Raw genomic sequence first — 12048 nt, forward strand, 5'->3', positions numbered from 1 at the left:
TTGTTTGATGCATGAATAAGCCCTGGGGATAATTCCTGGTACTGTGCTTTGAACCTGGCTTGAAAACAGTTATGCCATTGACAATAGCTCATTTGACAAACTTGTCTTGGTGGTTTAATATGTATTTTTTGCACATGGATTTAAAGCCAGATTTTGGTGATTGGAATAGAGGGTAAAATTAATCCATTTCCAGCATCCCACTGCACCAGGTAAACCAGGTGTTGTTACTTGGCGGGGAGAGAAACATACAGAGGGAGCAGCTGTATACAGCATCTTAGTACCTCTTATATAACACTCAGCTGGTGTGTTTGGTTATTGGAACCATGATTGTGTGGATCTAGTAGAGAAAAGTGATACCAAAGTGTGAAGAAGCTGTGATTATTAGTGGGAATAGCAGCCTCAGAGGGACTGTGTGCAGGTCCCTAGCCTGCCTGCAAGTTGTGAGGTAGATTCCAAACTGCTCTAGTCTATTTGGAGTTCTCTATACAAAAGGTTGATTAGTTAGATTTTGGAAGGTGATGGGTGAATTTCATCCTTGCTGTTTTAATTTTAGAACATCTGTACGTTTTGATGTATTACTCTGAAGGTTTTAAAAATAATGTTAATAGAGAGATAGTGGATTTAGACTCTGGAGACCTGAGTTAGGTTGTAAATTTGTAGTCCCCATTTGTACAATCCCAATTACTACACATGTATAATATAATCTAATTTGTCATCTCTGGTCAAGAGAAACCTGGAATTGGAATAGCAAGTGTGAGGACTAAGGTACCTCAGTTCTGGACTGAGCTGCAATCCAGTAAAATCTATGCCGTTCCCTTTTCAGAATTTTCTCTGAATTCATCTGTTTATTCCCTACAGTGGAAGAAAATGAGTCAGACCCACACTTCTTGCTGATCCCCAAACATGTGCATGGATCTTGGGTATCATCCTGGGATAGGGGGCCATCCATGTGGAGTCCCTGCATTTCTGCAGCAGCTCTGCGTCCCCTGGTGCTGCCCTGTGGCTCTCTGACAGCATGGCACTGTCGAGGCTCCCCAGTTACTGTTCTTGAGACTCCCCTTTAAGAGCAAGGAGGGTTAATATAAGAAATAGAGGAAAGTTAATACAGGCTCTGACAGTATTTATTCTCCTCTGGTTTTGCTGCTAGGTGAGGTTGGAGGACAATCAAAGTGGCTCCACCTACTATCTACCCTTTCCTCACTTGGCGATGTCTAGAACTATGGACAGGCTTCCCTGGGTGGCAGGAGAATGGGGCACTGCTGCTGTGAAGGCAAGCAGACTCCCCCTTCTACTTTGGATGGGGGAGGTAAGTGCATGGGAGGCCTCTTCATGTGGATCTCACAAGCACAGTCTGGCCCTATATCTGTATGAGCCCGCACATTGCGTTCTCTCTTACTAGCTCATATTCTTGGGCACCCAGATTCTGTGGGGATGGGCATAGTAGAAATCTGAATAATAGCAGACTTTAAGTTCAGTCAGTGATTTATCAAAGAAAAATAGTTATACTAAAAGTGATTTCAACTATACCAAGGTTCATATTGGATGGCAGCTTGTTTTGTTTCAAATTCTTAAACTACGTTTATTTTGTTGTTCAAACTAATGAGTTCTATAATATTAATAAACCAAATTATAGAAAAAGTGTACTTTTAGAATTCATCTTATAGTGTTTGTAATACAGATGATTAGTTCCAGTATTTCGTTGTTCTTCTTTGAATGACTGTACAAGAGCGTTGCGTGGTGCCCAAGGTACCAACACTCATTCCTTCACCTCTGCACCATCTGGGAACATGGGATGCAGCAGTTAGTGTTCTGTTCAAAATGGTACCATCAAGGGGAAAGCAGCAAATGATCTCGGCAGCACCCCCTTCACAACAGATTGGTAGGTTTTTAACATGGTGGAAGCGCAGTAATACCTTCCCTGTCCCTTTTCAGGGACCTCTCATAAAGCCATGTTGATTTATAAAGCGAGACATTTTTCGGCCCATGTTAGATGAGCTTGGCTTGCTGATGAACATGAAGAAGTCCATCCTGTCTCAGGTTCAAAAAACAGTTTTGTTGAAGCTACGTTTGAGAGAGCTATGGGGCTGGATGTGCAAAGTGTATTTCATTGAGGAAGCATCATGGACATGATAGTTCACATTCCAAATTGAGTCTTATCCTCCCTAGATTGGTGGATAGGTCTTGCTAACGTTTTCAAGGGAGTTCCCTTTGCCTGGCCTCAACAATCTCTCATCTTAGTCATGGATGCCTCGGACCAGCTTACTAGTTGAGGAGGGGTGGGACTCATTTGGGTCTGCTACAGTCACAAGATCTCTGGTCTTCCCAAGATCTCAGTCTGCATATAAATGTCAGGGAGTTGCAAGCTATCTGGTTAGCTTGCATGGCATTTCTTCCACAAATCAAAGGAAGGGGTTTGTTGGTTATGACCAATGATACAGTGGCCATGTTTTATAAAAAAAACAAAACCAAGAGGAGCCTGGTCTTCACTGCTGTGTCATTTTAGCAGTTCTACTGTGGGCCTTCTGCATTGCCAATTTCATAATCCTGAAAGCAGCTTACCTTCCAGGGATCCACAGTACATTGGCAGATTGCCTAAGCAGGCTGTTCATCAACCACTGCAAATGGCCTCTTCACTCAGATGTAGCAAGGTCCATTTTCCAGCTCTGGGGAACTCCCCAAGTGGATCAGTTTGCAACAAAAGACACCAAAAGACACCAGTTTTGCTCCACAGTGGGCTACAGTCCAGGTTTGTTGACTGATGTGTTCTACTGCCGTGGTCAGATGAGCTCCTGTATGCTTTTCTTCCCATTCCTCTCCTGCCCAAAGTTCTGTGCAAAGTTAAGCAGAACAAGGCTCATCTTATGCTGAGGGATGGCCCTGTCAGCACTGGTTTTTGGAGCTAGTAAACCTATCAGTCCCCCATTGTCATTCCTACTATACATGAACTTGATTTCACAGAATCAGGGTCACCTCCTCCATCCCAATCTGCAGATCCTTCTCCTGATGACTCGGAGGCTTTGTGGCTAATGTCTGCAGAAAAGTCATGTTCTAGGGTTGTTCAGGAAGTGCTGCTAAATAGTAGAAAACCATCAACTAGGAGTACTTATTTGGCTAAATGGAAGAAGTTCTCTGTCTGGGTCAGAGTGAAGAGAACTTCCCTGGTCTTAGTCCTGTATGTGCTGAACAGAAACAATCTTCTGTTCCTAAAACACTAAACATTGGCGATTAGTTCAATCAGAGTGCATTTAGTGGCTATCTTAACCTTCCACCCACTTGTTGAAAACCATTCTCTTTTTTCAGCCTTATGTCTGTAAGATTTTTAAAGGGCCTGGATAGACTGTTTTCACAGGTGCAAAATCCTGTTCCCCCACGGAGCTTGAATCTAGTCTTAGAAAAACTGATGGGTCACCCCCTTTGAACCTCTAGCGACCTGCTCCCTGTTGCACCTTTCTATAAAGGTGGCATTTTTAGTGGCTATTATGTCAGCTGGGGGAATTGAGGGCATTGGTATTAGGTCCTCCATATACAATTTTCTATATAGACAAAGTTTGCATTCGTCTCCACCCAAGGTTTCTTCTCAGGGTGGTTTCTAGTTTTCAGATTAACCAAGCAGTCTTCTTACCAACCTTCTTTCCAAAGCCTCATGATTATAAAGGTGAGGAGAGGCTTCATACTCTAAATATTAGAAAAGCTTTAGTTTTTTTTTAAATCTAGAATGGACTAAACCTTTTGGATCTTTGACACAACCGTTCACAGCATGTGTGGACAGAATGAAGGTCTGTCCTGTATCTACCCAAAGGATCACATTTTGGATATCTATGTATGTTACCAGATGGTGAATGTGAAGCTTCTGGATAGAGTTTTGGGTCAGTTGACTAGATCCCAAATAGCTTCTGCGGCCTGTCTGGCCCATGTTCCCATATTAGACATTTGCAAAGTGACAACCTGGTCATCATGGCATATGTTTGCCTCTCACTGTGCTATGTCTTGATAGTCTAGAGACATTGCTAAGTTTGGACAAGTTGTCCTGCAGTCTCTGTTCAAATAGGCTCTGAGCCACCACCAGATTGGATTGCTTTTGAGTCATCTGTGATATCACTTGAAGAAGAAGAAATGATTACTAACTTTTCCATAACTGTTGTTCTTCAAGATGTGTAGCACATGTCCATTCCACGACCTGCCCTTCTTCCCCTCTCCATTGGAGTCTTTCTGATAGGAAGAAGCTGAGGGGGGTCAGTGGTGGCTCCGCGCTTTATGCCTGCACGAAGCAGCAGAGGGTGATCGTGCTGCCCCAATGGGTACTGCTAAGGGGAAAATTCTGACAACTGTGCATTGGGGTGGGGTACACATACACATACAGCAGAGTGGACGTGTGCAACACATCTCAAAGAAAAACAGGTACAGAAGGGTTAGTAACCATTTCTACCATGTATAGATTTATTCCTTTTGTATGGAATTTAGATAACTATTTTACTCATTAAAGACTTTCTGTGATATGCATAAAATTCATTGGTTTGTTTAGATAATTCATTATTTTAAAATATGTGATTTTTTCCCCCCCTTCCTTACTTAGTGGTTTTGGACTCAAAAAGGATGGGTAGAAAGGATGCCTCTGCCACAAGAACTCCTGTTGAGCAATACAGGAAACAAATAGGTAAGAAATACAGATTAATGTCTCCTTTTGGGATGCATCCTGTATACAGTGTTAAGGGCCAGCTCATTCAGCAAAGACTTTAGACAGAAGAAAAAATGCATGATTTTAAAAGAAAACAACATTGTGATGTTTCACTCCATATTCTTTATGAAAATATGCTTGTGATATGAATATGACATAACTGAGATGTACTTTATGCAAGATGGTTTTGTAAGATATCATTGGAAAGGCTATAATTTAATGGATGTGATTATCCAATTTGTATGTCTGTATCTGAAATTAGGAATATTGACTATGTATCTGTATTTCAACTATGCCATGTTGGTTGATGCCCACTGCTAGCACTTCAGGTACAACCGTGGAAAAGCCAGCCAGAGTTGATGACCCATCAACGAGGACAATGGACTATAAAAAGGCTTGGCCTTCTTGCAGACACTCCATACTGCCACTGACTCCTGGACGCTGTGATACTACAGAGTCAGGTGGTCTTGTCACCTGATACTAAACATTACCTAGGACTTCTTGTAACTTTCCACTGGAAGGGAAAGGGGGGGTCAAGTTTGGGAAACAAAGGATTCCCGCCATATGTAAATCCTATTTAAGGGTGAGGAGGAAGGTATTGTCTCCTCTCCATGGTCTGTCTGCCCAAGAAGAAAGACTGCTAAAGCCACCTGAAGTGAAGGCGTGGAGGGGGAATCCAGACTGAGGCAGGGGTCCAGTCTGAAAAGGAATATAACTCTGAACTCTGAACCACAGAAACTTTGCAACCTGCCTAAAATAACAACATTTAGAGTGAGAATTTACATTTGGTAACCTGTTTTTTTAATATATTGAGCTTAGCTTGCCTATTTTGCTTTATTTGGTCAGTAATCTGCTTTGTTCTGTCTGTTTATATCTTATATTCACTTAAAATTCACCTTTTATAGTTAAACTTATTTATTCTTTATAATATAACCCAGTTTATGTAATTTCTAACTGCGGGGGTGGGGGGGCAAGAAGTTGTGCATATCTCCGTCCACATTGAGGGAGGGGGCAAATTTCATAAAACCTTTGGGTATGTACCCCTTAAAAGGAGTGGGCATCAGAGTGTTGGGGCAAGCCCCTAAGGCTGAATCTTTCCAGAGCTGATCTCTGTCTCTCTGTGCAGCTGGGTGTGGTCCTGCCTGTGTGGTCAGCTGGAAGAGGCTTGTGAGCCTAACCCAGCAAGGCCAGGTTAAGGGAACCCAGGTTGGCAGAATGGGTGACTCAGTGGCATCCCACCACATCAGATGACGCCCCAAAGGGCCCAAACACATCACAAACATATTTTATGCTTGCAGATGTCAGTAAAATATTAAAAAGAAATAGTTAGATGATACTCCTTAACAGATGAAGCTTTGTCTTATTCCATCTCTATATGAATATATATGCCTGGCAAATTTAAAGTTAAATGTGGTGGTCCAGAGCTATTTTTTAATATATATTGGGTGGTGTAAGACTTTATATGATATTACCAAATTCAATCAATAATTACTGAACACTTTAAAATAAAAACAGTAAATATAATATTTTCCCTTAACTTTCTTTTGTTATGACTCATTTCCTATGTAGAGGTAGAAAATATGCAGATTACACCTCCCCCCCCATATAACTGGTTCCCTAAATATGAATTTAGGTGCTTACCATTTGTATCCACTCTTAAAAATTCTCTACTTCTGAAATATTATATAATAAGAGACAGACCCACATTTTCAAAAGTGGTTGCCTAACGTTAAGTACATTTTATCCATAGTTAGTCATTTAAGTAAATGGCCTTATTTTGCAGTTGCTGAGCAACCACAGCTGCCATTTAAATCTGCAGGAAAGATTGTATGTGATCATATAAAAATATTGGGGCTCACTGGGGTGGGGGGTGTGACGTTCCCCTCTGGTGTTATCCTGACCGGTGATCTGCTTGGTCACGCCAATCCTCGACTCTGGGAGTCAGCTTTACCCTGCTCAGCTGTGAGAACCCCCAATAGCCAATATCTCTGTTCCCAGACACTAGCCAATATCTCCGGTCCCAGACACAACCCTAGGAACCTCTGTCTTGCAGTGTCCAGTTATGCCCGTTGGATGCTGCAAGCTTATATGAGTTTGTCAGTTTAACAAATTGATATGTACCAGGCTTGTTATCCCTATGGGAGCCTCTGAAACGCTTCAAACCAAATGCAGTGTTTCAGGAAGAATAAACAAGCACATTTATTAACTATGAAAGATAGATTTTTAAGTGATTATAAGTCAAAGCATAAGTCAGATTTGGTCAAATGAAATAAAAGCAAAACACATTCTAAGCAGATCTTAACACTTCAGTGCTCTTTCAAACTTAGATGCTTCTTACCACAGGCTGGCTGGTTGCTCTTTAGCCAGGCTCTCCCCTTCGATCAGCGCTTCAGTTGCTTGGTGTGGTGACTATAGATATAGGTGGAAGAAAGCGGAAGAGCATGGCAAATGTCTCTCTCTTTTATCATGTTCTTTCTTCCCTCTTAGCTTTGCCCCCCGACTTCCCCTTCAGATTCAGGTGAGCATTACCTCATCGCAGTCCCAAACTGGCCAAAGGAAGGGGGGTGACTCACTCGAGAGTCCAACAGATCCTTTTGTTGCTGTCTAGGCCAGTGTCCTTTGTTCCTGTGAGGCTGGGCTAGGTTTGTCCCATACCTGCCCTGATGAGGTGTGAACTGCCTCTCTGCTCTTGGAGAGTTTTTGCTTGGGCTTATTTTAAGCCATAAGGATACATTTTCAGCCTCATAACTGCATCATGAGCCTTCCGAAGACACCCGACACGACAAACTTTGCATTAGATTCCACACAATCATTTTACAAGGATGAACATGGGTGTGCTGGGGGTTCCCCAGAGGTACAGAGCATCACAGGGGGTGTGGGTGCAGGGGGCTCGGAGGGGTGGTCCAGGTACAGAGGTGGGGGACTTTGGTGGGGGAGTCTGGGTGCAAGGAGTCTGGATGCAGGGGGTGGGCCTCATGGGTGGGAGGTCTGGTTGTGGGGGTGTGGAGCTTCTTGCAGCCAGGGGAGGTTCCTGGGGGTGGATCTGACCCAGCCCTAGCCTGTGCAGGGGAAGAGGAAGTCCTGCAGACCAGCCCAGCCAGAACTAGCAGCTGGAGCCCGACACATGATAGGAGCTGCTGGCCGGGGCATCCCCATCCCCGCCCTTACCTAGTCACACTCCACCCCCTCAGATGGTGATTTATGTCTTCGCCAGGTGCTCCCGACACCCAAACAGGATGTGCCCGCTCGAGACCGCTGCCTGGGGTCTGTGGGGAAAGAGTAAAATCTGCGGGGGACATTAAATTCTGCGCTTATGCAGTGGTGTAGAATTCCCACAGGAGTAAACACTGAACTGTTGGAAATTACTGGTTAAGTACCTTAGAGCAGAGTTTGTTGAAGTGCAAAACCAGCTTTTGATAGCAGTAGCCTGTTTAGCAGGTGCAATGTGTGTGTTTTCTTCATTTCAGCTAGTTCAGTTCAATGACCAGTTAATTCAAAATTAAGAAACCACTTGGGAGTTGAAAAAGCAGGGAAGCTTGTTTTACTTTTCCAATCTATGAATAAAAGCTAGGTGTGAAAGAATGAGTTCTTGTAGTTCTAAAATCTGGAAGGACAAGGTGACCATAAACAATTAGTTCAACTACAGATAATACTTTCTATGTTTATTAGACAGGTTTGCATTAAAATTGATTTATTAAACTTTTTTTCTTATGGATCCAGCACAGTTAAGGCTTAGGAAAATAATGAAAAAGCAAAAATTCAAAACACAATTAAAGTAGATTTAAATCAAGGTTTCCTGCTTCTTGATTTAAATCATGATTAAAATCTGCTGTTTAAATTGCATTGATTTAAATCAGTCCACCCTGAGCATTATGAAGTGAGGTTTGTGCATTCATTTCCCAGCGGAGAGGTGTTGAAAAACACCATTACGTGTTGGCAGTTGAGTCAGAGAAGCCAGATTATAAACTGGCATGAGCAGCCAAACTGTCTCACCAGGGGGCATGGGACTTTCAATCAGGGTTTTGGCATGTTGGTGAGACAATGAGGCAGATTCACTGAAGCTGAAGAAGCGATGTGTAAGTTAATCCCCTCATAGTCAGATTCCTTCAGAGTTTTGCACACATACACTACCTATGTCTAAGGGAGTTGGTGTGATTTATACATGGAGGAGCTGGAAGATTATGTAAATTAAAGTATTGTGGGGGCTAATTTGATTTACACATTCTTCTAGCTTCTCAGCAGGTAAATTATGCTTACATAGACTCCCTTGAGCATTGGTAGACCACATGTTAGTAGCTCTACAGGTGTCTGTTAGTGTGGAGGAATTCTAATTTAGGCAACACCTCTGAATTTGTAAATATGAGTCAAAGAGAATCTAAGTAACCCTAAAAGAAGTTCAAATTTGGCATAACAGACATATTAAAGGAAGAATGTGTAAGCAACACCAAGGTAGATTCCCACTTTTTCATACTCTCTGAGGGTATGTCTGCATTGGGATAAAAAACCCGCAACTGGCCTAGGTCACATGACTCGGGCTCATGGGGCTCTGTGTAGACGTTTGGGCTCGTGCTGGAATCCATTTTTATCCCCATAGCCTGAGCCCCCCAGGCACAAGTCAGCTGATCTGGGCCAGCTGTGGCTGCATCTCTGGTCTTTTATCCCTGTGTAGATATACCCTGAGACTCACCTGTCCTTTGGGCCACGAGTACTTGTAGATAAGGTCAGCTCTCTTTGTGGGGTGAAAGTAAAAACAGCAAGTATGATCATTTAAATCAGCACTTTTCAGAAGTATTTTATGCTATCCCCAGGCAATAGTATTTTGCTGCATATGTCTAACACACACTACCAGACCAGAATGGGATTCTTTTAGCCCACAGCCTTTTTCATCATGTGCAGGCATGGTGCCAAAGCTGTGTTGAGTACCTCCTCATTGAGAAGAAGAGTGAACAGATGAGCAGGATAATATCAGAAGAAATCCTTTTCTAAAAAGAATAAACTACTATAATTTTTGCCCTCCCTGGAGTTGATAGAAACACTTAATGCTGGAATGAATGCCACAGGGGGGAAAAGCTAGCAAGGTTGAATACATTTCAAATCTAATAGAACTGAAGGTACAACCCTTAAGATACTTTATCAGCAAACCAAACTATTATTAAAAACAGTAACATATGGGAATGGTGAGTAGAGTTACTAGAAAATCAGACTTTTGTCTGCAATGTATGAGTTCAAGTTATCTTGGAAGGCAGGATGGGAAACTACAGACCCCATAGCATATACTTTATGGAAAGGTACTGCCGAAATGGCTTAATGGGAATACCAAATATGACCTGCTGAGTGGATAGAGAAAAGCTATTGAATTCCTATGAGGAATCAGGATGAAAGGAACAACTTGGAAGGTACTATTTTAGTACTCTACCTGGAGAGAGACTGATCTTGGCTGTAGCAAAAAATAATAAAGGAGAAAAGACATTTATCTTCCCTGGCCTTAACTCTGCCACTGGGGCGGGGGAAGAATGGAGAGAAATTAAGGAGAATTTTATGGCATACCATATTAAGCACCTCTGCTTTTCCTAGGTAAGCTCAGGTAATTTTCAGTAAGAGTGGGTATGCTTCATAGGACTAGGAGAACTTGAGCTGACTACTGGAAAGAATTTATCTGAGAGGCCTGATTTTGCTCTCATGCTAGTTTGATGCTCGTGTAATTCCATTGGTTTCAGTGGTGTTTCTACAGATGTGCACTAGTGTAATTGAAAGAATCAGGCCTTACACATAAGGATTAAGAGTGAGGATGAATTACGTTCAGATACTTAAAAGCCTAATTATGTTGATTCAGGTTTTGTTGATTGTTTTTCATGCCATGTTAGTAATAGAAAGCTGTATTCACTGATGTCTTTTTCGTACTGGAGTTGGAGAATTAATTTCGGAAATGCAACCAGTACTAATACAAAATTGTAACAGTATAAAGTGACTGCAAATGGACAGGACACAAATAGATCTAAATATTGTGGGTCAAGTCCTGAGGCCATTTCTGTGGGCGCAAACGGTCCTAAAATAGAAGATACAATGCACTTCCATTATTTGGGAGGACAAAGCAGCAGTGTACTAGCACAAGAGATATCTGCACCTCCTTTTACGCCATTGATGTCACATCAGTGACGAGTCTTCACACAGGAATGCAGAAGTGATGGGAGTCAATACCTTACCCACAAAACCAAGGTATGGCATATGGCTCCACTCCGAGGACTGATCCATGAGGAGATAATTCTATCGAGGGAAGCAGCTTTTGGAGAGACTTATATCAATAAAATATATTTAGAAGGCTTTCAAGAAATTACCTCACTGTAGTTGTACTTGAGAAAGCAGAACAATTTTGTTTCATAGTTGGATATTTGCACCAAAGCCAAGTATGGATTTCAAAATAATTGAAGAACATAATCATGAATTCAACAGGCTGTTTCCTTTTGCTGAAGTGAATAGGAAATTCATGCTGAGAGACTGGGAGGGAAAAAAGACAAATTCCTGTGCTAACTGTTAACCTTTGTCACTCAACCTTTATGCTTTCAGCACAAAATAGTAAAACTATTAAAGTAACAGAGATTAAAGAACCAGAAAGGTGCTTATTGTCAAAAGGATCACTTTTAGCATTGTTTTATATATTTTTTTAAACTGCTGGATAAATTCCGATTTATTGTTGCTACTATATTTATAGAAATGTAACATTCATAGACCAGCTGACAGGTACAATATGTGTCCTCTTGGGATATCCCTAGTTGTACATTTTAGACTGGAATTTCCCATTTAACTTGGTCTCAGTTGTTCATAGAATCATAGAATATCAGGGTTGGAAGGGACCTCAGGAGGTCATCTAGTCTAACCCCCTGCTCAAAGCAGGACCAATCCCCAACTAAATCATCCCAGCCAGGGCTTTGTCAGGCCTGACCTTAAAAACTTCTAAGGAAGGAGATTCCACCACCTCCCTAGGTAACGCATTCCAGTGTTTCACCAACCCTCCTAGTGAAAAAGTTTTTCCTAATATCCAACCTAAACCTCCCCCATTGCAACGTGAGACCATTACTCCTCATTCTGTCATCTGCTATCACTGAGAAGAGTCTAGATCCATCCTTTTTGGAACCCCTTTCAGGTAGTTGAAAGCAGCTATCAAATCCCCCCTCATTCTTCTCTTCCGCAGACTAAACAATCCCAGTTCCCTCAGCTTCTCCTCATAAGTCGTGTGTTCCAGTCCCCTAATCATTTTTGTTGCCCTCCGCTGGACATTTTCCAATTTTTCCACATCCTTCTTGTAGTGTGGGGCCCAAAACTGGACACAGTACTCCAGATGAGGCCTCACCAATGTCGAACAGAGGGGAACGATC

At 42.2% G+C, this 12048-nt stretch overlaps 1 protein-coding gene across 2 annotated transcripts in view; it reads left to right on the forward strand.

Annotated features, from left to right (window-relative positions):
- The window catches only part of TRIQK (triple QxxK/R motif containing), a 79632-nt gene that overhangs the window by 16656 nt on the left and 50928 nt on the right, over positions 1 to 12048 (forward strand). For both annotated transcript variants that reach the window (XM_073330588.1, XM_073330587.1), the window contains exon 2: positions 4574 to 4654. In XM_073330588.1, coding sequence (XP_073186689.1) covers positions 4594 to 4654 — 61 coding nt within the window. In that variant the 5' untranslated portion in view covers positions 4574 to 4593. The remainder of the gene's footprint in view (positions 1 to 4573; positions 4655 to 12048) is intronic.

The sequence above is a fragment of the Lepidochelys kempii genome, chromosome 2 (genome assembly GCF_965140265.1).
Source record: "Lepidochelys kempii isolate rLepKem1 chromosome 2, rLepKem1.hap2, whole genome shotgun sequence".
Lineage (NCBI taxonomy): Eukaryota > Metazoa > Chordata > Testudines > Cheloniidae > Lepidochelys > Lepidochelys kempii.